The sequence below is a fragment of the Cuculus canorus genome, chromosome 1 (assembly GCF_017976375.1).
Source record: "Cuculus canorus isolate bCucCan1 chromosome 1, bCucCan1.pri, whole genome shotgun sequence".
Classification (NCBI taxonomy): domain Eukaryota; kingdom Metazoa; phylum Chordata; class Aves; order Cuculiformes; family Cuculidae; genus Cuculus; species Cuculus canorus.
Window position 1 is genome coordinate 146,626,016 of NC_071401.1, and position 26,356 is coordinate 146,652,371.

General features: G+C 42.1%; 1 protein-coding gene across 1 annotated transcript in view; it reads left to right on the forward strand.

The window, feature by feature from the left end:
• NUAK1 (NUAK family kinase 1) overlaps positions 1–26,356 on the forward strand; it is a 50,345-nt gene that overhangs the window by 2,492 nt on the left and 21,497 nt on the right. The window contains exon 2 of the mRNA XM_009565647.2: positions 23,106–23,226. Coding sequence (XP_009563942.2) covers positions 23,106–23,226 — 121 coding nt within the window. The remainder of the gene's footprint in view (positions 1–23,105; positions 23,227–26,356) is intronic.

A 26,356-nucleotide genomic window follows, 5' to 3' on the forward strand; every position in this document is an offset into this window, starting at 1 on the left:
TCTGTTTACAGAATACAAGCTAGTTGTCAGGAATCCAGCCAGACCTAAGTGAATGGAAAATGCTTCTTGTTTTCTGACAGTTCCCTTGTCTGTCTGTTCCAGTGAACGTGATTTATTTTCATGGGTGAGACAAGAGCACCAGCAGGATGACTGGTCATAGAAGGGCAGAGTTTTCCTGCAATTTTTCACCCCCTTCTTTCTCTTCCCTTCCTTTCTTATTAGTAGACAGCGTTTGCAGCATTCATGAGCAGGCTAGACTGGATGCTGCTTGTGCCCAGCAGGGGATGCACGGAGTGAGCAGTGGGGCTGGTGCTGTTCTCTTGCACTGTGTCCAATGCAAATCGTGACACAATCGGCAGCTAGGTAGTGAGAGTCCCAAGGTCGCTGTAGTCTGGTCTGTTTGCTTCCTATTCTGCTACTGGTTTAGCTAATCTTTTTCTTTACTCAGCGGTAAGGAGGTATCTGAAGCTGTAACGCAACAGATTGCGAAGCTGGACCTTGGCAGCAACATTGTGTTCCCAGTCATCAGCCCTGTCTAAGCGATTCTCTTGTTTAGCCTTTCTGCTTCTCTTGTCCATTAACAGTCTCTTCAGCTGTATGGCATTCCATAAAGAAACTTACATGATTAGCCAGGCTTTTACTATGAAGCGTGCAGTTTGGATTTGTTGTCATCTGTATAAATAGAGAGCTCATGAGTGAAACAGAAATTGGCAGATTTAAGCTAATGAAGTAAAACCAAGGTGAGAAGACAGTTTGATCCAAGGTGAAGATATGCTTTAATCCTGTGCCACTGGAAATCACTAGCAAGATATCTATTGACTTAAATTAAAGTAGTATTTGGCACTTTAAACAGGTTGCAGGTTTATTCGTATTGTTATAGTTTCTTTGTCTTTCCTCTTAACTCAGTGGAATATGATCATAAAGCTCCAGGGTAGATTGGGTGATACTTTTAGTTTGCTATTGGAAACAACTTATGTGACTTTGTGTATTAGTTACCACAGTGACTGCAGACAGAACTGCCTGCTGCATGAAGCAGTTAAAATATTGCCCACCCCATGACATATGAGGTGCCTAGTTTTGCCAGCAAGATTTCCTTCATTAGTACTAGCTTAATATACACTGTGTAACTTATGATATTTTAAATTAAGGCACCTGTTAGTAAGTGTAAGGATGAAGAGATGATATCCCAGGCCTGTGAAGTAACACTCGTGTTGACATTTCTGTGGGCGTTTTCTGCACTTGTCATCTTGCACATGTTAAACCAAAGAGCTCAGATTTTGTTCATGTTGTATATTCAATGTTTGTTAGCCAAGAAATCCACAGTTACACTTATGTCAACCTTAGATAAGCTGTGTATTAATCTCCTCTGGCCAGTCATATGCAGGATACATGGAGATCATAGAATCATAGAATCACCAGGTTGGAAAGGACCCACTGGATCATCGAGTCCAACCATTCCTAACACTCCTTTAAACCATGTCCCTAAGCACTTCATCAACCCGTTCCTTAAACACCTCCAGGGAAGGTGACTTAACTACCTCCCTGGGCAGCCTGTTCCAGTGCCCAATAACTCTTTCTGTGAAGAATTTTTTTCTGATATCCAGCCTGAACCTCCCCTGGCAGAGCTTTAGGCCATTCCCCCTTGTCCTGTCCCCTGCCACTTGGCAGAAGAGGCCAGCTCCCTCCTCTCCACAACCTCCTTTCAGGTAGTTGTAGAGAGTAATAAGGTCTCCCCTCAGCCTCCTCTTCTCCAGGCTAAACAACCCCAACTCTCTCAGCCGCCCCTCATAAGACTTGTTCTCCAGCCCCCTCACCAGCTTTGTTGCTCTTCTCTGGACACACTCCAGAGCCTCAACATCCTTCTTGTGGTGAGTGGCCCAGAACTGAACAGAGTACTCAAGGTGCGGTCTCACCAGTGCCGAGTACAGAGGGAGAATAACCTCCCTGTACCTGCTGGACACACCGTTTCTGATACAAGCCAAGATGCCATTGGCCTTCTTGGCCACCTGGGCACACTGCTGGTTCATGTTCAGTTGGCTGTCAACCAACACCCCCGGGTCCTTCCCCTCTGTACAGCTCTCCAGCCATTCTTCCCCCAGTCTGTAGCACTGCATAGGGTTATTGTGCCCCAAGTACAGGACCCGGCATTTGGCCTTGTTGAACCTCATGCCATTTGCCTCAGCCCAGTGGTCCAGCCTGTTAAGATCCCTTTGCAGAGCCTCCCTACCCTCCAGCAGATCCACACTTCCTCCCAGCTTAGTGTCATCTGCAAACTTGCTGAGGGTGCACTCGATGCCTTCATCCAGGTCATTGATAAAGACATTGAACAGGGCTGGACCCAGTACCGAGCCCTGAGGAACTCCACTTGTGACTGGCCTCCAGCTGGAGTTAACTCCATTTACCACCACTCTCTGGGCTCAGCCATCCAACCAGTTTTCAACCCAGGAGAGTGTGCGCCCGTCCAGGCCAGAGGCTAACAGTTTCTGAAGCAGAATGCTGTGAGAAACTGTGTCATGGTAGATGCTGCTCAGTTTTTCTTTAAGTAAATAATTCCACTGGAGTAAATACTCCTTGTAATGCAACTTTAAATTACAGATCAGCATTTTCAGTCTTGTTATTTGTCTTTTCCTGGCATTATACAGAAAGCAATACCTGGGTACAAAAATGCATTAAAATTAATAAAATAATGTTAGTGAAGAAACATGTAGCTCTCTCAAACATGGAAAACACCAGGCAAACCCTATTAGACTGCTGAGCACTCCCAGCAGAGTTTAACCCAGGGGTTCGGTGCCTCGGCCAGTTCATGCTCGCTGTGGGTGCTCTGCTGGGAGTCGTTTGCTCTCCCTGCCAGCACTGGGCCTGGAGCTTGCTAATGTTGCTGGTGGGTTGTTATAACCTGTCATGAAGCAATGCTGTATTGTCTCTGCTTCCTTCTGGTTACCAGCTGGCCTTAGGAGAGATTTTTGTCATTTGCAAAAGCTAGGGACTTTTTTCCCTTTCTTGCCTTTGGCTGCACTTGGGAGGCGATGGGGAGTAGCAGCAGCAGCAGCCTCCCCTCTGCCTTCACCTCCCTCTCTCTGCCTGAGAGCCAGGACATCTTTTCTTCCTCCTCACCAGCAGGTGGAGGAAGCACTACTCTCCTCCAGCCGTTCCTCCAACAAGTTAATTATTTTGGGAATTGATGACAAGCTGCAACCCAACATGAAAAACGGGCGTGTGGTGCATATTTCTTCAGGTGTGTTGTGTGGTGGTGCATGTTCTTTATCTGTCTTGCGTAGAATTGCAGGTAGAAGGATGTTGCTAAATGAAATTCATTTCCAAATTAAAATCTTGTACAAAACCTCCAAACTTTAGAGCAACAGAAGTATTTTTAGTTGCAACTCCAGTGTAAGTCTTTGCTTTGTAATAGCTCTGCTTCATGAGGCTTATGGAGAGTCACACGGGGTTTTTGAAACCCTGAAATAGCAACAGACTACATGAAAGGAGGACCTTTGCTTTGCTGATTGTGTTTCTCCATATCATGACAAAACCAAAACAAGAACACCAACGACCACTCTATCATGTCAGTAATTAAGGCCTTGTTGGCCACACAACCATTTGTTTTTGCAGTGTGGTTTTTAAGGATTCCAAATAACAAAATAAAAACATGCTCAAGGGTCACTGAGGACAGTGAAGCCAGGTGGGATGTTTGACCCAATTTTCTTGTCTAATTTGCTGATATAATAGAAAATGTTGGTATTCCTCTCTTCCCTCTTATGCACATGAATTATATTATCATATTTAATGACACTTCCATATATATTTCCATTTTTCCTGAGAACTTCTGCTTTAGTTAGCACCAGGCTCACAACTTCATATTGATTTTTACCATAACCACTCGGTATGCTTCTTCTGCAGGGTGATGTCCAAACCTGATGCAGAACTGTTTATTTTTTTTTGAGGTTCTCTGTTGTTCTTATTAAGATATCTTCCTTTATTTCAGACACCAGTGGAAGTATCTACACAGCACTGCTGTGATGTGAAGTGCTTGTACAGTACTTTGCACAGCAGGATCCTGAGTCATAAATGTGGCTTCCACAGCTATGATAATACACTCGAATAACAGCAACAATGGCTTGTATCACTGCCCTGTTTTATACATGAGAAAGAAAAACTTGCCCATTAAAGCCAAAATCATCAGATGTATCAGCTAGTTTTGAGTGCATAACCTAATACCTGATTTTTCCAGACACAGAGCATGCAACATGATGGTCCTACAGATGACAGCCTCCTCCTGCAGAGCTCAGTCTCTCTTGCCTCATGGGCTCTCTCTTTACCGTGGGCCTTTGTCCCTGTGTGACGTTTAGCTTTGGTCTCCATTCCTGATCCTTTGGTTCACCACTTGCGCTGCTGCCTCCTGCTTTGTTCTGCATGCCAGCGCTGTGACCCGTGCAGAGTGCTGCCTTGCTCCCTGCTTCCGAGCTGGCAGCTGCCAGCAGAATCTGTGCAGCCTGCAGTGGGTGCTGCATATGCCTCTTCTGCTGTGAAACACTTGGGAGGGGTTAGAGGTTCCTCACCTGAAAAGGGATTCTTGTGAAATGTATTGCCAAAAACCTATTTTTTTCTTTTTTTTTTTTACGTGCAAACTGAGTTCTTTTAGGCACTTGTAATGTGACTAAATCTGGACAATGTTTTCATGGTGCAGAAGACTTGTTACTGAGACTGAGGTCATCTTCTGTAGAAATTGTACCAAAGCATGGAAATTCTAGATGTGGATTGAATAGAAGTTGGAAATAGTATATGGGCTTGAAAATGGTTTTGCTGTTAATTTGTAATTTGTTCCACCCTTAATTATTAGATGAGTTCTGAGACTGTGGTTTAAAAAAAGAAAAAAAAAAAAAAGGGACAAAGAAAGAAACATTGGATTTAATCTAATGTAATTTCCAGGGAATATTGTAGGCCTGTTACAATAGGAGTTACCACCTGGCTGTATAAAATTACTGCAGTCTTCTCATATGCACTTGTATAACTGAAATGCTGAAGAAGACTTCAACATCAAGAGCTGCAGACAGAAATAACTGATTACAGCATGCAGGTCATTAGGGGAAAGGCACTGGTACAAAACACTTGTTTTCTGCATTGAGGATTCTTGTTGGAGAAGCAGATTTGTTCATGCATGGTTCAGTGGTATGAAAGTCTGAATTAATGACTAGCCAGTAAATGGACATCTGAATACATTAGCTCATCAAATCTTTTACTAAATTGAAGAACAGTATGTTCTTTCTGAGCTTTAAGTGGACATCCAGTGATATTCCTTAAAAGATTTTGGACTCTTTTTACAGGTGAAGAAATTAGAATTTTACAAGAGACTGTTGCTTCCTTTTTTATTATTATTATTATTTTAACTTTTTTTTTTTTTTACATTGGATTGAATGATTTGTGGCAGGTCAATTAACATCCCTGTGTCTCAGTGTATCCCCTTCTGAAGGGACGCTATTTAATACAGGGAAGTTAAACTAATTAACGGGGCACATTTTGGCCTGATACATACCTCATGTGATCCCTCTAAATGTGAAATTCACAACAGAATTTGAGCCAATGTTTATAATGCAGCCTTCGGCTAAAAACACTATAAAATGCCTAAGTGTTATTACAAATGGTTTCACAGCACCATATGCTTGAGAACACAACAGAATGGAAATTGCTTGTGCAAAGTCTTTCATTAGATATGGCTGAAATACTCTGCGTTCTTTGGTGGCATGTATTCTGAAAATTATTTTTTAGGAACTGCAATGTGCATTTGCCATGTGGAGACAATTATTGTATATATTGTAGTTTGGGGTCATACATGTTGAATAAAACTGTGTGGAATGTGCAGTTCTTGTGACCAATTGTTTTTTCTTTACGGAACTGTAATCATAGTTAGTCTGTGTTTTGTCTGGTAAATAAATAACTGAGAGTCTTTGCTGGAGTGAGGGATTGGGAGGAGGCACGTGGTGGTTATGAGAGAGCCAAGGAAGAATGCCACATGTGGGCTGAAAACCAGTTCCAGGTATATCAGCCTTGAACACCAGCAGGTCAACGTGCGTACAGCCATGGTAATCCAATGCAGAGCATGTGGGACGTGTTTCCAAAGCCCACATACCAGGGATTCGGAAACTGGCTTCTGACTTTGTTTTAATGTGGGCATCTCCCTGGCTCGGGTCTCCGCCTCCCATGTGATGCTTATGTGCTCTCTATGTATAAGAAGCAGGATGCTGATGCCTTTTATTGTACAACTATGCTCCTCTCAGCAGGACTCTGTTCTCCTCATTGTCGTCATGTATGCTTGTCCTGTGTAAAGTGGGACCAAGCCATATGTCTTCTGCAGCAGCCTAGGATGATACTCCAAAGCCAGAAGCACAGATTTGCCTCTGGCTTTAGGGTGGGATAAGAGCTTACAGCATGGATAGCAAGAAGTAGCAGTGGCAGCTGCCTTCTCTGCACAGTGTCCAAAGCCTCAGCAGCTCCTGACCTGAGCAGGGTTGGAGGTGGCTGCCAGTGCTGAACTCTGGTGTACAGTTTTGATGGTTTGCATGCCACCTCTGGTGGGCATGATGGTGTGTGATTCTCTGACCTATGGAGAGTATTCATCTTGTCTCTTGCTTTCCTCCTATGTAAGTCAGGATTTGTCCCTAAATTGCCCAGGCACGCACCTGACATTTAATAGAAAAAGCTCTTGTCATTAGCCCTGATGGTTGATGTATTTGGGATGGTTGGTATGTCAAAGGAAATGTCACGGATGAAAAGGTCTCTGACTAAATATGCAAATGATACTTGTCAGCATTTCCCTCAAATATCTTCGAGCAGATGTGGGTACCATGTGTGTCCATTTAATAAACTAAGCTCAAAATAATTTCCACTTTGCTAGATATATGGGGAATAGTTGGTGGGGGCGGGGAGCAAACTACAAAGCAAGGTAAAAACTGCATATGTGTGTTGTTATATTTGATGACCGATTCATTAAAGCCATAAGTGTATCCAGGCTTTCAATAGTGTTCTCCTGCTGTTGCTTCCTGTACTCCTTGGCTACAAAATCAGTCTCTATGGCTCTCATTTGTCTTACCCACATGAAAGACTTTGAGCATCTGCAAGTTATAATTTGAGAAGTATCTGCTTTTAAACAGAACGTATTTATCACCGTGTCTTCACAGGCAACATGGTACATTGTATAAATTAGGAGATCCTAGACCTTTGAACACTAGGAGGCTGGGTGAGATACTCCGTGAGCGTACAGTGTCTGGCCGTACCCATCAAACAATCTGGACCCCCACCAAAAATGCCAGATGTTCAATAGATGTGGAGGCCCTCCCATAACCTTTGCTGCATGTTGCAAAGCGGGTGAGGATGGAGGGTGTAGGATGTGAGGTTGTAGTGATTTCTTGCACTGTTTTAGTACTCTTGTTTGAGCTTAGTATTTTTTGTTTTGAGCTAAAGACCATAGACCAACCCTCAGTTCAGTTTGTTGAAACTATTGCATGATATAAATGCTTAGTGTTTCTTAACTCCCCAAAGACAGATGGAACTTGCTTCTAGCTCTGGTGGTTTACGAGACGCCAGCTGCCACTGGCCCACAATAGGTTGCAAGTCCTGGGTCTTGATCAAATGTGAACTTTTTCAGGTTCTTTTCTTACCAATGGAGGAAGATAATAGAATACTTTGATGGGTGGTTCCCTTCATTTAAAAAACTCCAGCCACACTCCAGCAGCTATGGGAGAAGGAGATTGCTATGGCTGGCATGTTTGAAACCATCCAGCCAGTTTTAGGTGAATACAAAATAAATGCAGATCTTGTGGGCTATAAGTATTAAGAAGACAGCTAAGGCTGCTCAAGTTAATGTGTGACCAATGTAACTGTTAATTTCTGGGTGCCCTCTAGTTTTCCTATCTTCCTATAGTGTTTTCCACCTCACTTCAGTGATGCTTCCAGCATGGTACTCAACGCCCTTTGCTGCTGTGTCCCCTGGTGAAGAGGAGGGTCTCCTGTGCCTTGTATGAGGCTGGCTGTTTCCATGATGAAGCATCACTGATTGACAGACCTCTCCATCCCTCTTGTTCTGCCTTCCCAGGGGATGTCAGTTTGTGGTAATCCCAGGGCCCCTTGGCTACCCTGGCCTAGTGGCCGGCATGTGTCAAGTGTCTTTGTTCTGAGGTCTGGTGGCTTGAGGGATTTGCAATAATCCTAATGTCTTGTTGTACTGTGGAGCTGAGTGCTGTGGAGCACATTTGGGCTTGAGCACTAGTGCCTTGGAATAGAGACACTGGTTAAGGGATATTAGGCTTAGAAAAGAGAAAAAAAAAAATTCATTGTTCCTGTGAAAAGATTCCGCGCTGAGCTCAGAAACTAAATTTAGCCGTTCATGGGTAGATCGGAAAGAGTTGGGTCCTGCTGTTGATGGAGAACTCAAAGCCTCCATATCATGTTTCCAATGCACAAAAAGAATTTAATCTTTGCTACAATTTCTAATCTCCATGAAACCCTTGATGGTCAATGATATCTTCCTTTATTTGAGGTACAAGTGTTATTTTAAAACTGAGTTTGAATGTCTTTTTTTGATCACAAAAGGTAGCAATGAGGATTGCATAAAAACACCTGTTTAAGCCATGTAGTAACTAAATAAATGTTCTTTTTTGTTAGATGGTGTTTTGTTGTTGATGCAAAAAGATTTCTTTTGCACACAAGTTTGACGGGGGAAGATGGCGAAGCATTTGTTAAAAACACAGTTCCCAAGGCAAGTGTTTGGAGCTGTCATTTATTTGCGTATTTTTTTCCTTCATGCTCTGCACAAATCAAATCTTGTAGCTTCCCCAGTAGAGTTTCACTGGAGAATGAGAAGCGTAGGCCAACCAGGCCCTCAGGTGGCTGAAGATGCCTGGGCACACCTAGTGTAGTGCCATACTCAGCAGTGCTTTCAGCAAGACTGTGTTGTAGTTTTGGCATGGGGGGAGAAAAACCTTTGGGAGGAGAAGAGAGGAGAGCCCAGCCTCCCCAGCTGGTGCATGCTCTAATGCCACACAGCCTGGAGCATGAGATAGCTGTGTTCCACTGCAAGGCAAAACCACCTGTAAAATTATCTGCTGGAGGCAATACTGGCTCAGCTGACTGGTGTAGGGATATAACTGAGAGGCACCCACCTCGTCTTCTTGAGAAGACACATTTTTAACCAGGCCATGAGGCATAACATCCTTCATGCTCTTTTCCTTGTACGTTTGTTCTCTTTGGGGTGCTGAAATGAGGTGAAATAATGAGAGTCATCTGTAAGTTTAATATCCATCTCTGGTAGAAGCCTATTGTCCCAGCTGCGCTTCAGACGCCCGTGGGGTGAATTGTTTCCCTGAGGTTCATTTCGAAAGTCTGTGGTGGAGCCATGGGGAGAGCCCGAGGTCAACCACTGCTCCAATGCTGTGCTAAGTTGAGCTGTTCCTTGTATGGGTGTAACCACCTCAGGAAGGTCGCTCACAAAGTGAAGATCCTCTTTCATGGCGGTAGTCATATTTTGAAGGAATGGTGCCAGTTTTACCAAAGCTGTTGTGTCTTGGGGTCTGGTCACCACTGTGTACCACTGTCGATCACCAACTGGTACCACTTGTCTGCTGTTGTGTCCTCACTGTGAGAAACAAAGATCTCCAGCTAGACCGTGCAGTGCATTTATATTCAGGCCAGCAACTATCCATCTTTTTAACAGTAGGGTTTTCTTCTTATAAAGTTTGGGAGTTTTCTATTCACCTGTCTATTCTGGTGGAACAAATGTATTCTCCCAGTTCACCCTGTCTGAAGTTTCATGATGAAGACATGGCGTAATGGGACCCGTGGAGTGCCTTATTGTGGGTTGCACATTGTTCACGAGAAATTCATTGTGGAGAAGGATTTCATGCTGTACTTTAACCTCCTTCCAGCATTTTTCAGATGAAAGGAAATCTCTGCAGTCGTGAATGTAACTGGTTATCATTGCTGGATGTCATTACTCACTCACTCCAAGTATAAAACAAAAGATTGCATCCCCTGTGATGTCCGTGGGTAAAATGCTGCTCTCAGTAACATTAACACTGTTGTAAACTGAGGAGTAGAGTTTGGCCCTTTGTTTCAATTGAAATATTTGCTTAACACAGGCAAGGACTAAACAATACACTTGAAAGCCATTTGTGTTATTGTCTGTAGAGCAGAGCTTGTATTTTATGAACTGGCTGATCATAAAGACAGCATAGACGACGTAAAGCATTCTCATTTACTTTTTCTTTCTTTTTTTCTTTTTTGCAGATGGGGCTTGTAGAGTAGAGTTGCAGTCAAATGTCTGCTCCAGGATATTTTAGTTGAACTGTGTGAGTCCATTAAACAAATGTAATGGCTTTTTGGAAAGAAATGCTGCGTGTTTTAAACCAAATGTTTTACATAGAGAACATCTGGGTAGTTCTGGGTGTTTGTATGTAGCGCACATCAGACAGCAGCCATAGTGAGCTCAGCTGGGAGGTTGCCTGGGATGTCGTTGTAGGATATGACAGTTCAGTTGTTATGGAGAATAATTCCTATGAAGTATTGCCATGAACTGAATGTTTGGCACAAACTGCTATATCTTTGTTTTACTGTACACCCAAGTTATTCTTCTTATCTGCCCAGCAAAACTCTAAATGATGTTTAAACAACCCAGTAAAAGTTGGCACCTCTGAGCTGCGGCATGCACATTAAAGCAAACTTGAGAAAATCGTTGCTGTTAAGGGGAAAGGAAGCTTGCTGTGTTTTCAGCGAAGCGCTGTTGGTTCCTGCTATGGACAACACAGTGCAAGTGAGCGATGAATGCAATATGTGCGGATGATTTGTGGGACTGAGTTGGAAGTTATCAATGTTACAGTGGTGTTGCGTGGTGTTGCTTTGAGGAATGTGAAAATACAAACCCGATGCAGTACATGCAATTAGCCTGACATCAGAGTTCTTTTGGGCTACTGGAAGAACTTTAACCCAGTTAAATTAATAAGCCTGCTTTTACTTCACAGCATCAGAGGTAATATATTGTCCAGAAACGTAGCAAATGTAGAAAAGTGTCTTATTTGGGAGTCAGTTCTTAAATTATTTCTGCAGTTTAACTGAGGAATGCGTGGTTCAAATGAGATTAAAGTTGTAATTTCCAGAGTAGTAATGCAGCTTCTCCTTTCAGGATTGTTTCAGTAAAAAGTTAAACAAAGTGGGTTAAGCAGTCTCTTGCTCCAGTCCCTTGTGGACAGCAATTCACATTGCGCAGCACTGCTTTAATAGTCCTGCTCGATCTGACATGATTTGTGGTATTTGCTGAGATGAATTTCTGGACAGAATAGTGTGAGAGGGAATTGCTCCTCACTCTGATAAAAGTGTTATGTCCAAGTCTGTGTGAAGGTCATTGGCAGGGTGAAGTGGGAAGCCTGCACGGCTGCTGTTGCACTACCTAATGTCTTAGCTTTTGGCAAGGAGATCCCAGAAATCGGAGTGCTAGCTCTCCCTTGTTCAACTGACTCCAGCCAAAATACATGCCAAAAAATGGTGTTGGTGCATGCCAAAGAAGGGGGCAACAGTCCTGGAGATCCTAGGGTGTGGAGGAGTTCTTTGCCAAAAGCTTTCCAGCTTTGCTGTTTCTTCCCTCCGAAGTTAACCCTCCCCATAACTACTTATAACAACTGCCTGCAGTTGCAAACTTCTGTTCTAGCAGGGAAAGCTAGAATTATGTGTTTAAGGCTGCAAAACTGCTTGATTGCCAGTCACTTAATTGTAGGAAAGTGTAATTCATTCTTCACCCTCTCACGTCTATTCCAAGCCCAGTTGACCATGGGGAGCAAGAGTGTTCCTGTTCCTACGTTACTCTCTCCACTAAGCCATTAGGGTGGCCCTGGTAATTTACTTTCAGTAAACAGAAAGGAGCAACAGGAGGTTCCTCTACCTTCAGGGGTATAAATATTTCTCAGAAATCAGAGGGGAAGAAGCGTTAGCAAACTCCTTTCCTCCCTCTATAGCAATTCCACCATGTTCTGTCATAAATTCTAGGATGGTCCCTTCCAAAAAAGGGACCATTAAATGGGTAATATCCAGGCAGAACAATGCAATACTGAAGCAGTGCTTTTACAAAAACAAATTTAATATTGCAAAGTGATCTGCAAGCCCTGGAGCCAAATAACCTGGGTGAGGCTTTGATACGTGTTTGCCAATCTTTTTGTTTTCCAAGAGTATTTTTCCAGATAGGATGTGGGTTTATGGTTCACTAGATTCCCACCAGGAAGTGGCATTTATATTTTGATCCACCTTAGGTCAGTTTAGTAAACTATACTATATTTAGGTCCTTCTGATAGTTCTTTGTCACTAACCCTTCCAACTGTGCTGTTTACACACGTGTACCTTCCATGATATAATCTCTGTGGCCCACCGTCCTTGCACAATGAATCCCTGCTCATCAATGTTAATCCAAAAGCCTAAATGCTATAAACTCAACATTAAAAATCTCTGCAGACTTCAAAATTCAGCTGGGTTAATTACAAGTTTGAGGTGGTCGAGCAGTATGGTATTGAGTTTTAATGAGCATCGTGGTGCCTGAAGGTACAGACGTTTCTTCTTCAGAAGAAAGACTCTTCCCAGGTTTTCATTGTACTTTTCTAATTCTCATGGTGAAATAGCATGTCTTTTTTTTTTTTTTTTTTTTTTCCTTCTCCCCTTTGAAGGAATGCAGAACCAGGAATGCAAAATTAAACAATCCACTCAACACCAGGTTGCATCCCATTTGTGGCAGAAGAGGCGTTGTGCAAAGCTCTCAGCTGTCCTGAGGCTTCTCTAAACTCATTGAAACTTTAGTGAAAAAGTGAGAATAATTTGAGTTATATTTATTTAGCCACAGCTTCCTCAAGCAGAACATACCAATGAATGAAAATGGTCTGTCAGGTGGCTTCTTGGAAAAAACTAGTTTTAAGAAAGAGTTCAAACAGTGTCCGCCCCATTCCTTGTTTAATGTGAATTACAGTCTTGCACTAATATAGCACGTTTCACCTAAACATGTGCAAAATCACTTTAGAGACTCTGGTAACTGCTGAGGTTACCATTATTTAGCAACTATTTAGCAGCACATTGCAGTAATTTGCAGCAGTTGCGTAGAGGTTGTGAATAACTCCATTTCCAATCTGAATTATTGGGAGGAATTACAGGAAACTGTCAGTTTCAAACTGGAACTAGACCCAGGCATCAGGGCTTTATACCTCTCTTCTTAAGAAAGTCATAAAGGGCTTTTTGTAATGAAGTAGTCAGGATCTTCATTTTACATTTCATCCTCAAACCAGTGCCTTGAACAGCGTGCACTCTGGCTTCAGAGGATTACTTCAGTGTGGTTCACTGCTTATTCACAATGAAAAAACAACATCGAATTAAAGTCCCTCTCTGCTGCCCCAGGTTAGCATTTTGCATTACATCAGCAGCTGTGGTAGCTCTGAGATCAAGTCTCAAAATTAATGTGAAATCTATCTTCCAGTTTTTGGAAGGGGAATCTGTAATACCCATGTAACACTGAGAACAGTAAACTTGGGGCTTGTGAATTCCTTCACTCCTCTTTAACCTGACTTGCCAGTAATTTGATTAGTGCTAAACAGTCTGCACACAGCCTTGCAGAAGTTAAAAAGACTGACTGACACAGGATTTGCTTCCAGTGACTTTTCCTCTTTTGCATATGTGCTGGATGGAACTGTGCTGTGTTTGGAAGCTGATCAATAATGATTGCACAATTTGAGCCTTATTTAAACTATGATATAAACAGACATCATTGAAATGGATGCTACCAGTTTTTTTCCTATTTAAAAGTTAAATCAGCTTTTTCTTCCTGCCTTTCTCCCCCCTCCTTTATTTTTCCTTTTTGATTCCAACAAAATTGTAACCTGGAAGAAAAGCAGTTAGACTTTGTGAAATCCCAATTCAGTGTAGCATTTGGCTTCAGTAAATGTGGAAGCCAAAAATAAACATCTGCTTGGCAACTTCACCAGAAGTTAACTGTAAATGCAGTTTTCATCTTTTCAGTGAATGTGGCATTCAGTGCTGGTTAACATCTATTAAGGAGGTACGGTCCATAGTTGAGGTTGTAAAGCGGGGTTTTTTTTTTTTCTTTTCTTTTAATTACAGTTACGAACCTCCATTGCCTTGGGGAAATCTCCTACCCCAGTTTCTTTCCAGATATAATTTCTTATGTGCCAAAACATGAACTTCCCTTGAAAACTTGAAGGTAGTTGGATAGGATATTTGTGAGTTAATATGCTTTGGAAAAGAGAGGGTCTTCCATTGACCTGTGCATGACAGCCCTAAAACTTCAAATTGGCCATTTTTTTTTTCCTCTTTTCTTTAGTCCTCCAGAACTCAAATGTATGTGTGGTTTTTTGCAGGCTGAGTTATGAATATTTTAAAGTATTAGATATTGCTTATTCGGATATTCAGAAAAATATGGAGTTACATTTAGAAGTGAATTAGGAAAAATGTAAGCAGTTCAATTCTTTTCTCCAAGAAAGTGAAGTCTGCATGTGACATGGACTCTCCCAGGATGCCAGCCTTGGGCTCCAGTCCTGGCAGGTGTCTTTAATAACCTCATCTGGTCAGATTCCTGCTTTTCAGCAAATCCTTTGCAACCTCTGCTCTACCAGAGCAAATTTGTTTCACTGTGGATGCAGATTTGTGGTAGCAATAAGATGGGGCAGCTTGAAGCAGGAATCCATTATTGCTAGGGATGGTGATTACTTGTAGGATCTTTCTTCTAAAACTGAACATACCTATGATTTGGAACTTCAGTAATGCTGTATGGAAAACTGTTATTTTAGGAGTTTTTTTTGGTAGATTTCTGACATATATCAGTGGACTGTCCATTTATGATTTCTGCAGCCCTCCCTGCTTTCCTCTGTTTCCAAGATTCACTGATTGCTAGATTGTGTTTTTAAATGCTCTCGGAAATCGGATCTACTTTAAACCAGATGAATGCTTTTTTTTTTTTTTTATTCCTAGTGGTAAATCAGTCCTGAAATGACTAATACAGAGCTGTAAGATCCATCTGGTAGTAAGGGTGACTCGAGGCCAGGATTCTCAATGTAAAATGAAGAAAAGTCTGCCAGGTTAATTTGTCAGAGGATGCATGGTGTATGCTAGGCTTTATATACATAGCTGAGGATAGCAGGTACCAACTAACAAAGGGCTGTACATTTTCCAGTAAGGCAGTAGTTACTCAGGAAATGTGCTCACCAATGCTGTTAACAGGCATTGTATGAGAGTGAGGAGAGAAGTGAAGGAAGGGTGTTGTACGTGTTCCTTCTTGCACCCACTTTGTATATCTGTAGCATAAATGTGTTCGTCTGATGCCTTCTACTGCTCATTAAAACTTGGTTCTACAGGCAGTAAAGGTGTAGCTAGAAATAAGATATAGCCCCCTTGTGTGGTGTTTGTGATTAGTTAATTCCTCTTCACTTAATGAATCATTTATGATATAACAGTGACTATGTCCAGCAGAACCAGAAAAGGAAAATTGAACCCTGGTTCTCCAAGAAGCACTGGCACACTGTGCCTCAGCTTATGTAAAGAGAATTTTGATGTAACATATGTCACATGGACTTGAGACTTCTAGTGCCTGGGTGTAAAAGTGAGTTTCTCTACAGGTAGTGAGTGACAGAGCGGGAGTAAATCAGCTTTGGTGTTTAGAAATATAATCTCTTTTATGTGATACATTGGGAAATGGAGAATGAAGCAAAGAGAGGCAGATGTTTGCAGCTGTAAAAAATACCCTTGCCTCTTAAAACAAATGAACTTGAAAGGTACAGTGTGGCACGTGCATCCTTATCCTTTGCGTGCAGCTGCTGGCGCACAACAACAACAACAACAGTATTTTGTCTTTGGTAGCATCCGTAATATGAACAAATGTGCAGTGAAACAGAGTAATGAGAAGAAGCCCCAACATTTAAATCAGCAGAGTGTCACTGGGTGCAGATGGCACTGGTTACCACTTTGTGCAACTCCCCTGATTACTGCATAGTTTGACAACATATCAAACAATAGAGCTGGACTGTTGATAAATAATTAATAAGAGTTTTGTTGCATGCTTGCCTTCCAGCAGTATCACCATGGAGATGATCTGGCTTTTAGGATTTGAAAACTAACAATCTCTGAAGCAGTGGCATTGTGTCAACCTTACTCTTTCTCTGAAAGAGAGAGCTCTGAGATGTGTTAGTAAAATGCACAATGCCAGGCACTAATTTTGCTTAATCTCACAGTGGTCTTTTGTCCAACTTTTCAGTGAGTGCTTGAAATGTTTTCTGTGGCTGTGCAGAAGCTTGTTCTTAGAATTGCATGTCCTGCATGATGCTCTTTATTACTGCTTTTAGCCTGGGATTAAAGTGTCAAGATAGCTTTTTTTCCTCCAGCAAATGGACACAGCAAAGATACGCCCATCTGGGAAGGGACTTCGAAGGAGAAGTTGGTGTGACGATACCCTAGCAGAGCACTTCGGGTGCTTGGCTTCCATCTAGGGATATCTGTTCATGGCTCCTTCTTCCCACTTGGAAGGTTCAAAGGCCAGATAGACAATTGTTCAGTCTATCCCCTGCCTTTCCTTTCTCTCCTTTGTGCAACCTGTGGAAGTGCCATTTCAATGCAAGTGCATTATCAGCATCCCCCCTCCTTATCATTTGATTGCAGCAACCTCAGGGACCACCCAATTTGATAGTTTTGTTTCTCTTCCTCTCACATTGATGATGTCTGGGCCAAGAGCCATAGGCAAAGACTCCCTTGGAAAAAAGCATAATATGGTGCCAGACTTTATTCTTTCTTGTGCAGCTCCATGGAGATGGAGAAAGAACAATGTGCCTTTTCTTTCCCCACCCCCAAACATCCTCTGCTCTCCCTTTCTTTTCCCCCATGGTTGATCAACTTATTCTTTACCTCCACCCGCCCTATTGGCACTTGGTACAATTGCACTTCCCACCTCCAACTCTCAAAGAAAGGAAGCAGAGCTGTGAAACCAGCAGGGCTCACCCACTTCCCATTGCTGGGTGGGGATGGCCTCAGTTCATAGTTTTCAGAAAGGAGAGGTCTATGTGTATTTAATGTTCCCCTCCCTCTTCACCCAAAGAAAAACATTTTTAATAATTTTCTCTACGCTACATTTCTGACATATCTCTTGGTGGCAGCAAGCTGGTTTCCCTTCCTTGGAGCACTGCACTCTCTGTCCTGATGTCATTTTCCTGACTGTCCACAATAGTATTATTGCAAGAGCCCATTGGAATTCGCTCGAGCGTGAGTGGTATGCACAAGTGCTGGAACCAGCTTAAAAGTCACAGCCCCCACAGTGGAAAAAATAGCAGTTTGTCCGTATCTCAACACAGTCCTAAAAATAGTCTTGATAGATAATAAAGAGTGGAAGATTGTTTTCAATGGGACCGAATGTACTGTATGCAGAAATTGCTGGGGAGGGTTCAGTGGTTTGTGTCATTCAGGTGGTCAGCCTTGCTTACAGCACTAGCTGACTTAAAAATCCCTGACTTTCGGCACTGTGGCTAGTTCTGCCTTTGTTTATGTTTCACACGTCTCAGCTGGAAATGAGGCAAACGTAGGTTCATTAGATTAAAACACATGCATGAAGTAACTTCCTGAAATCAAGAGAAACAGCTTTACACTTTCATGAAAATATAGCTTTGTTACTCATCCCATAAATGATGATGCCAGCAGTGACTCAGCAAACACGGCGATTTGATATAGAAATGGGCACTTATTGTCTGCCATGCCCTTTTCCATATGTTTAAACTTTCAGATATTTTTCTGTACATGATGGTCTTGATGTGCCTCCATAAAAAGAAAATTCCACCCATTTTGTTCAATCGAGCAGCCGAGAAGCTGATAAAGAAGAGATTTCTCTTACAGATAGGGCTGAATGTAGAGAAACCTTTGCAATAGTCATCTTTTTGAAGTATTTATAGTTCAACAAACATTATTTGTACCAAACAAAAGCAAAGAAGCGTTAAATGTATTGGAAAATACTTAGTAATCTCTTTACACCAGTTCAGAGAGTAAGTATAAATCCTCTTTCCAGCAAACGGAGACAGGTAATTTATTGCAGGCTTGAAGAGAGCAGCTTATTTCTCCATGCTTCCTGCCCAGCACACTCTGCAAGCTGACTCACAGAGGGATGGGAAGCCAAAAGCAATGCTCCCTCTTTCCCATCTGCTTCTGGAAGTCAGAGCAGTGGTGGAGTAGGGGCTGCGCTTATGAAGAGCTGTTTGGAAATGCCTGGCCATGTTAGAGGTTCACACCGCCCTGCTTTCTACCCCCTATGCCGTATGTTTTTGTAGAAGGTATTCTCTGTACCTGCTTCTGAGCAGAGGCTGGTACTACAACTGGTGATGTAAGTGGAGATGGTTTCAGCCCATCTCTGCTGCTCCTTTCTCCCCCTTTTACCCCATGTGTGGGACCATGTTGCCATCAGAGCTGCAGGACAGATACCGGGGATGTTACTGGTGCGTACAGCCAGTATTGATCTCCAGAGGGACCATCACATGGCCTAGTTTTGAGCTGTGACCTTGGTGCTTATGCACATATTTAACTTTACATGTGGAGCTACCCCACAAAAGTCAATGGTCTGCTCACATGTGTGAAGCGAGGCATGTGCTAAAGTGTTTTGCCAGATTGAATACTGTGTCTACAGGGGCTTTGGGTGAACTTGAACCTGGTTTGTTGGGGTGAGAGGCTTTAGATTTCGTTATTAAGAATCTGATATGTTACTTTGTCTGAGTGCAAGGTCTTGGAGTTACCTGAAATTCTCATTAGAACAAGAAGCTAGGAAAAATAGAAATTCCTCTACTAGTAAAGTTACTAAAAATACTATAATTAAATTATCTAAGTCTTAAACCCAGTAAAATATACTGAGAAAGTGTGGTAGAGGTATAAGTACAGTGTTTTGAGAGTACCGAAGGGACTAACAGCACTTTCTCTGCAGATCTTGAGTTGGAGTATTTGGAGTAGTTAATGTCGCTGATGTAAAAAAGCGTGTTGGGTTTGCCCTACTCTTGATTCATAGGCTGTGACCCTTAATAAATTTTGATGTTGCACACAGTGGAGCTGTTGCTTTCAGAGAAAGCAAGGAAAGTAAGCAGGCAAGCTAGTAAGAAAAAGGCCTAAAGAATGAACAAACAAGTTCTTTCATAAGGTATTTCTCAATTAAGATTATTTCTTACTAGGTTTAAGTTGTTCAGGTTCATCATGTCCTGTATCTGGCAGCAGTCCTATAAATGGGGTTTTGAGAAACGGAGCCAGCTCTGTCTGATGTTAAAAGCATCAGCACACTTTGAAAATGTATTTTTCTGGACTATTTTTTTCTAAGGCCAAGAGCCTACTTTTTCTAAGTAAAACAGATTTCGTGAAAGAAATTCTGTAGTAGATATGTTAGAATACCTGGAAGAGAGACTTGTTTTACAGCCTGAGACCAGAACATACAGCTAAGGATCTTACTTTGCTTGGTGAGGTGAAAACAATTAAATATAAAATAAATACTTAAAATGGGATTACAAATCATAACATTTCCTTGAAATACTGAAAAAAACCCAAACACCTCGCCTGCTTTCTTTTTTGTGTTGTGTTTTTGGTATCAGTAGACTTAAGCCCAAGTACCCTTGCTGACATGGTCTGAGAAGATTGATGCAGATGAAAGACACTTGGCTGGCAGAAATCCCTTTCTTAGAGGGATGGAGCTGGAGAAAACGCTGTCCTGCTGCTCCACTAATCCTGCTCTGGGATGCCACTGTCAGACTATCTGACAGTGATAGTCTGCTGACAGTGATCGCTCACTGGCCTTTCAGACCGCATCACCAGCAAAGCTGTGCTATCTTGATAGCTTTTGAGATGTGGAGCCTGTCGATTTGGGGATTGTGCAGGCCACCAGGCAAGTGGCGTGGGGTAAAAAGTATTTATTAAGATACCTGCAAACCTTTCACTTCCCCGAGTCTCTTTTTGAAGGAAAAAATAGCACTGGAACATGAGGGAATGGTATGAGAAATCATCCTTTAATAATCAGACTGTTTGTTGAACAAGGTCCTCCTGTGGTGTGTTGCACAGTTTGGGAGGGAGAAGCAGGCAGCAATTTTTGAGATGCTACTGTCGTTGTTTCCGTTAGGAGTCACGTCGGCTTTCCTTTTCAATTTTCTCATCTCCTAAAAGCAGATGGGTAGTGCTGTTTCACCACTTGCCTCCCAGCGTTTAATTAATAAGTGGCTGCACTCTGCTTTGAGCATGCTCTTGTGCTGTGCAAACAGGCAGTGATATTATTTTGCTGGTACGTGTGAATGCCTGAAGCCTTGCTCTAGTATGGAGTGCTCGTACTGGCAACGTGCTGTGCCCTGGCTAAAGGACGTTGCCTCTCCCACAGCACTCTTGCTGTTTGACAGGATTGCAGGGTATGGTCTGAGCATGAGCAGGTGGATGCTTAGCAGGATCTGTCGACACCACTGGGGTTGAGATAGATCACACATGCTGAGTGTCTTTCCCTGTTTCTAAATGCCGGTCACTGTGATCTGAAGTAGCTGAGGGAGGGAAGAGAAAGTCTTGAATATTAAAAGCTTAGAGAACTTGTTCTTTCCTTATGCTGGGGTGAGATCTTGAAGCCTGAATGTCACTGACAAAATGCCAAATACACCGTCTGGGCTGCTGAATTCTACCCCTGCAACTAGGAAGGGGTGTTTTCAGGAGAGGTGAAGTACCATCTTCAAAATTCAGTTAAACTTCTAGGAGTAGCCTTTGTAAATGAAGGCTCCTGGGTGCCTTAACAACTTTTCAGCATAGCTGCAAGCCTGTAAATTTTCTCGTCATGTTAAAAAATATCCTCCCAGGCAACACATCTGTTTGCATTTGAAGATTAATCCAAACATGTATTTACAGAGTGCCACCATGCTTTTCAATCACATTTGCATTTTTTGTATCTAAAAATATATGTTTTCACATGTGCAATTATTCCAGGGAGGCCATTTAAAATAATTAGGTGTAGGCAAACAAAAGTCCTGTCTGTGAAGCAGAGTCAAGTTAGTAGGACATTGGTATGCCCCCTGGGGTGCTGTTTACTTTACCAGGCATGAATGGTGAAGAATTTGCTCCCTGTTGTATATTTGACAATTAAAGCCTTCTTAAATTCTTCTTTGGAGCCAAGTACAAGGCTGTCGTTTAATAAAAAATGTGTTTTTACCCATGTCTATATTTATTTGTGGCAGGAATCCACATGATACTTCAAGAGCCGCCCACACACTTCTTGTATGCAGGGTGTATTTGCATTTGCAGGCTATCCAGTGCAGACATGGGAAGGGGAGAAAATTCAGCCTCATCTTTAGTGTTAGTTGCTTTCTCCATCTCCAGAATTACTTCATGTTGTCTTGATCACTCCTTCAATTAGAGTTGGTTTTGTTGCCTTTTCTAGCAATATGTGCCAGGTAGATAAGACCATCGTTATGTTGCTACTTTTAAAATCTCTATACCAAATAATTTGGGTTGAGAACAAGAAAATGATCATGTGATTTTTGACATGGAAATCAATTTGTCCCTTGGCTTTCTAGCTTTTCTTCTGCAGTCCCAAAGTGAGGTAGCATTTGAGCATGAGCTTAATTTTAAGCATGTGCTGAAATCTTTAAGAATTTGAGGGGATGGGGCATGTGCTTAATGCTTTTTTTTGAACAATGTTGCCTTTCAGAGTTGAAGGCTTTGTAGGAAACCTGATCCTTTAAACTAGCTCCTGTTTATGTACATTTCAATTTTATAATATTGTAAGTTTTTCCCTTCTTTCTTCAATATCCTTGATGCTACATCATATAATGAAAACAATACTAGTCATGCCACTTGCAATTACTGAAGTAGGCAGTGAAATTATTTTTTTCTGAAGGAGCTAGGGTAATCATATAAATCACAGATTTACAAATGTTTTCCCAGGAGAGAGCTCCGCAATAGTTGGCTGCATAGAATGACAAAAGTGTTGTTTACCCATAAAAGGGTGGTCATCTCAGCAGGTCAGTGATGTTTTTCAAAGACTTATTATTGATTTTAAAGTAGCTGGTAATTTATTCCTTGAACTCTGGCTTACAAAAATAAAGCAGGGTAAATATTGAGTATAATAAAGGCCATGCTGCCATTCAGTGTGCACAATGTCCTTGCCTTCCCTCTCCCACCAGCTTCTCTCCATTGTTGGCTTCTGCGTTTCTTGTGGGGCATGAGCTGACCTCCACGATTTTTTATGTCATTCAGATAAGCCCTTTTTTTCACAGGCAACACACGTACACACACACACACACACTCGCAAGGGCTGTTATAATTTGCAAGTTCAGCTATCACTTCCTCTGTTCCCACCCTGCCTTTTGGAAAGATATCCAGTCACACGATGTGCTTGAAAAAATGGTTGCTGATTGAGGAAGGATGCAGGAAGGATATGGTTTTGCAGTGATTGCATAAGTGCTGTGTAGGACCTGAAAGCCTTGGGTTTATATGAGGACAAGTTTAGATGTGAATTTCAAAGATCTGTTTCTTCTGATTTTTTTAAAATTAGTCGTAATTCCTGAGCAGTTTGCCTGCTTTAGGGAACCATGGAGCTACCTGTATTAATGTGATCCTCTATGTATTAACATGGACAAACATAAATCTGTAATAGGCCCCGTGGATTCCCTACCTCTGCTCCATCAGAGATCTCAGCCTTATTTCAGAGAAACAGAATCCAAAGCTTGTGTTTGAAATTGTCAAGTGCAATCATGTCTAAGCAAATATACTTCTTACCAAAATCTTTTGGGAGTTTTGCTATTTGCCTGAGATAGAAAATACTTAGGCTAACACAGAGATCTTTCTCAAAGATGCTGTGTTCCCTATCAGTGAAGTCATAACTACTGAAGACCCTAAAACTTCACGTCACCCATTGCTGTAGTAAGAGTGTATTTATTGCTATAAAATGAAGGAGCTGGGGCATGGAGATTTGAATTTTAAAGCTGTGCTTTGGTCATTCCACATTCTACCAACATCTAACATCTGTATTTATTTTGTTGAACTCTCCTTAATGTATTCTATGTATTTGTTCAGTTCCAAGAATAATGCTTGATTTCCTGAATTTATAGGTTGCAATAAAATCCATTCGTAAGGACAAAATTAAGGATGAACAGGATATGGTTCACATCAGACGGGAGATTGAGATTATGTCATCCCTCAGCCACCCTCATATCATCACCATATATGAAGGTTAGTGAATGCGGTTGTCTTCCCTGACTGTTATGTTCTTGCAGACCTGATATTCATGTTTCTTGAGATCATGCACCTAACAAACCCATACCACTAGTGGAAATCATCCCTTACCAAAGAAACTGGTTTGAATACTACCTTCCTTGTGAACCACCAGTGTTTCACAGATGCATAACCCTTTGCCTGGGGGAGCTTCTTCATGTGTGACTTGAGCCCTCTGTCCACGGCAGGTGGGAAGTTGTTGCATGTATCACCTCATCTCCTTGCTCCCATTGGATAATTCAATTTAATTTCACCCTCCCTCACGCGCCAGCCTGATGACTACTTATGTCTCCAGTGTCTAAACCAGTCCTTGTGTGCTTTATTTTCCCTGCACTGCATGAGACCAGTCTTTTCTGCTCTAGGCCGTTGGTTCTCCTTTACCTGCTAGTTAGTCTGGCTGGTTCTGTCGTTGCTGCTTTTTTCCTCTGAATCCGAGCATCCATTTCCTATCCACCTCTGCACACTTTCTTGTCAGTCTGGCTTGTTCCTGTTTCCTCATCTTGAATTCCCCCTCTAACTCCTTTCTTCCTGGGACACAGCTGGGAAGCCTGCTAATTCCTGTCTCCTACAGCAAGGAGCAGGAAGCCAGGGACATTCTTCTCTGATTTGTCTGTCTGTTTGTTTATATATTTATAGAGTGTCATTCTGTAGTAAAATCCCCTCCTCCTTCCTTCCTTCCTCAAGAAACATCACAGCTCTAGCTGGAATGTTTGGGCTGAGTACGTGCTAAAATTCACCATCTGAAAGGTCTGCTGCTGTAAGGAGGGCGGCCGCATGGCAGACCTGGGAGTGATTTTCAGAGGCTCAGAGGGACCTGGGTCAGGCAGCCTTTTCCTCAGGGATCACCTCTTTCCCTGTGTGCGGAACAGGCAGCCCAAATGTAGCTCTTTGTATTTACATACCAGCAAGGTAAACGCGCAAGGTGATGATATGTATATGGCAGCTCGGCTCTGAGAGTTGATACGACTGATTAAAACGAGCTGGCTTGGAGTACTGTTACAGTATCGCATATTGAGTTATTCAAAAGCATGTTCTTGTACTTGAAAAGAGATGAATATCTGTCTTTTTATTGAATAAACTCATAACAGGATCTGGGAACAGAAAAGGGGAGGGGTGCTGTGTCAGCATGTGGGTTGCAAATGGAACAAAAGTTATTTCACGGGAACTCAGAAAGAAAAAAGATTGTGTGCTGCAGTCCTTTGACCAATTGCCCTTCTTATCCTTACTTTAAATAGTTTTTAGTGAGTTAAAACATTTGTAAAAGTTAGGAAAGATTACTGTGTTTTTTAGAAGCAGACAATAAAGTCCTGTGGAAGCAAAACTTTCGTTTTGGCCCCACGGAGGGAGGAGCAGTGCTTTAGCAGAGCCGGTCAAGCTCCACAATTGAGGGTTCATCCTGTTTGCAGGAGAGGGAGTGCCTGTGGCAGGTGATGTTGTGGTCCCCTTGTGGTCTGTGAGCCAGCAGCAGTACTTTGCGTCAACAAATCTGGAGGCATTTTTTTCTCGTGTTTCTGGGAAGTTTTCCATTCTGTTACTGAATTATATCCTCTTCATTTTCTAGAAAGCAAACAGCCTTTCATGACTTCTTGTGTTCAATTCCTGGCCTGAAGGGATGGGCAGTGGAAATCAACTTCTTGGTTGGACTGTATTCCATTGGAAAGTGTTATATAGAGCAGAGCTATGGCAGCTCTACAGCTCATCCAGCCTTTCCAAGCAGTTAGAGTCGATATTTTGCCTTTAGCAGCCAATGCTGTAATTTAGGAATTGTAACACTGAGAAGATGTGTGGTTGCACAGCTGAATTCAGAGGAGTGGTTACATACTACATGGAGATAAAAATGTGAGCTCAGGGATCCTCGAGTGTGTGCTTCGTTTTAAGCTGAAGAGTACTTGTAGTGAAGTTAAGGGACTATATCTAGGACTGAAGTATTTGTATCCTTTTGAAGTTGAATTTTAAACATATGTCTATTCTTCTTGAGTGATGCACAGAGAGTGATGTAATATTGCTATCCTTTGACACAAAATGTTGAACTCGTTCAGTCCTCAGGGATGGGCTTTAATCTCACCAAATCTAAGCCATCCAAAATTTAGGCAGTTCGTGTGCACTAGAAGTCTCATTTTGCTCTCTAGTCAAGAGAGATCAGGATCTACACAGGGTGGTTTGTTCCCTCCTGGGAGATATTTTTCAGATAGGTGGGATAAATGACATGCTGGAGGCTCCTGTTGGCTATAGATGGAGTCTAGCTGACTGGCTTGGATCAGATGCATGATTTCTAAACTGAAGCCACCCCGCAGGTATTTTTCTCCTCTCTCACTGATTTTTACTCTGGGTTTTCAGACTGTCACTGCGCGTCTGACAGCACTTTCTGTTGGTGCCAGGTTGCACATATCTACCTAGCATGGACAGTGCAGTATCTCCCTGTAGTATCTTTGAAAGCTCTTTGTATTGCATTTTCAAACATGTGTTTTCCTTAAGTAGAATCATTGTTTAGGTATCCTTTTGACCTGCCTGCTTAAAAGCAATTAACCTTTGAATTTGTCAACTTGATGTAAACACAAGCTTATCTTTTTTTTTGATACTGAGCAAATTCAGATGTGTGCAAACAAAGCTTTGCAGTTCAGAGATATATTTTTTGTAATGCAATCAAAAGGCACGTACCTTGCCCATTACTGAGAGGGCAGACCTACAGTTGTGACGCCAAAGAAATTCCATCTTCTCAGCAGGGCTCTAATTGGCAATCTGTTGAGCACGGCTGTGAGGGGAAATGCTCTTTCAAGTGACTTTAAACTCCTTGAAAGGGACTGGATAAATGAAGCTGGCTTTGCTAGCAGTGTTCCGATTTCAGCACATAAATTTTAATTTATAGAATAATGCCTCTGTCCATTCATCTCTTGCCTCCTCCCCACCCCCCGCCCTTCCCTTGCCCTATTTCTTTTTTGCCTTGAAAACCCCAGAATTTGATAATAAAGCCTTTGAGAGCTAACATATTTTTCCAAGAGCAGTCTGAGTGCAAAATCTATCTCATCTGGCAATACTTTATAAAAGTTAAACCAGGGAAAAAAGCATCAGGCTTGATTCTGCAAACATT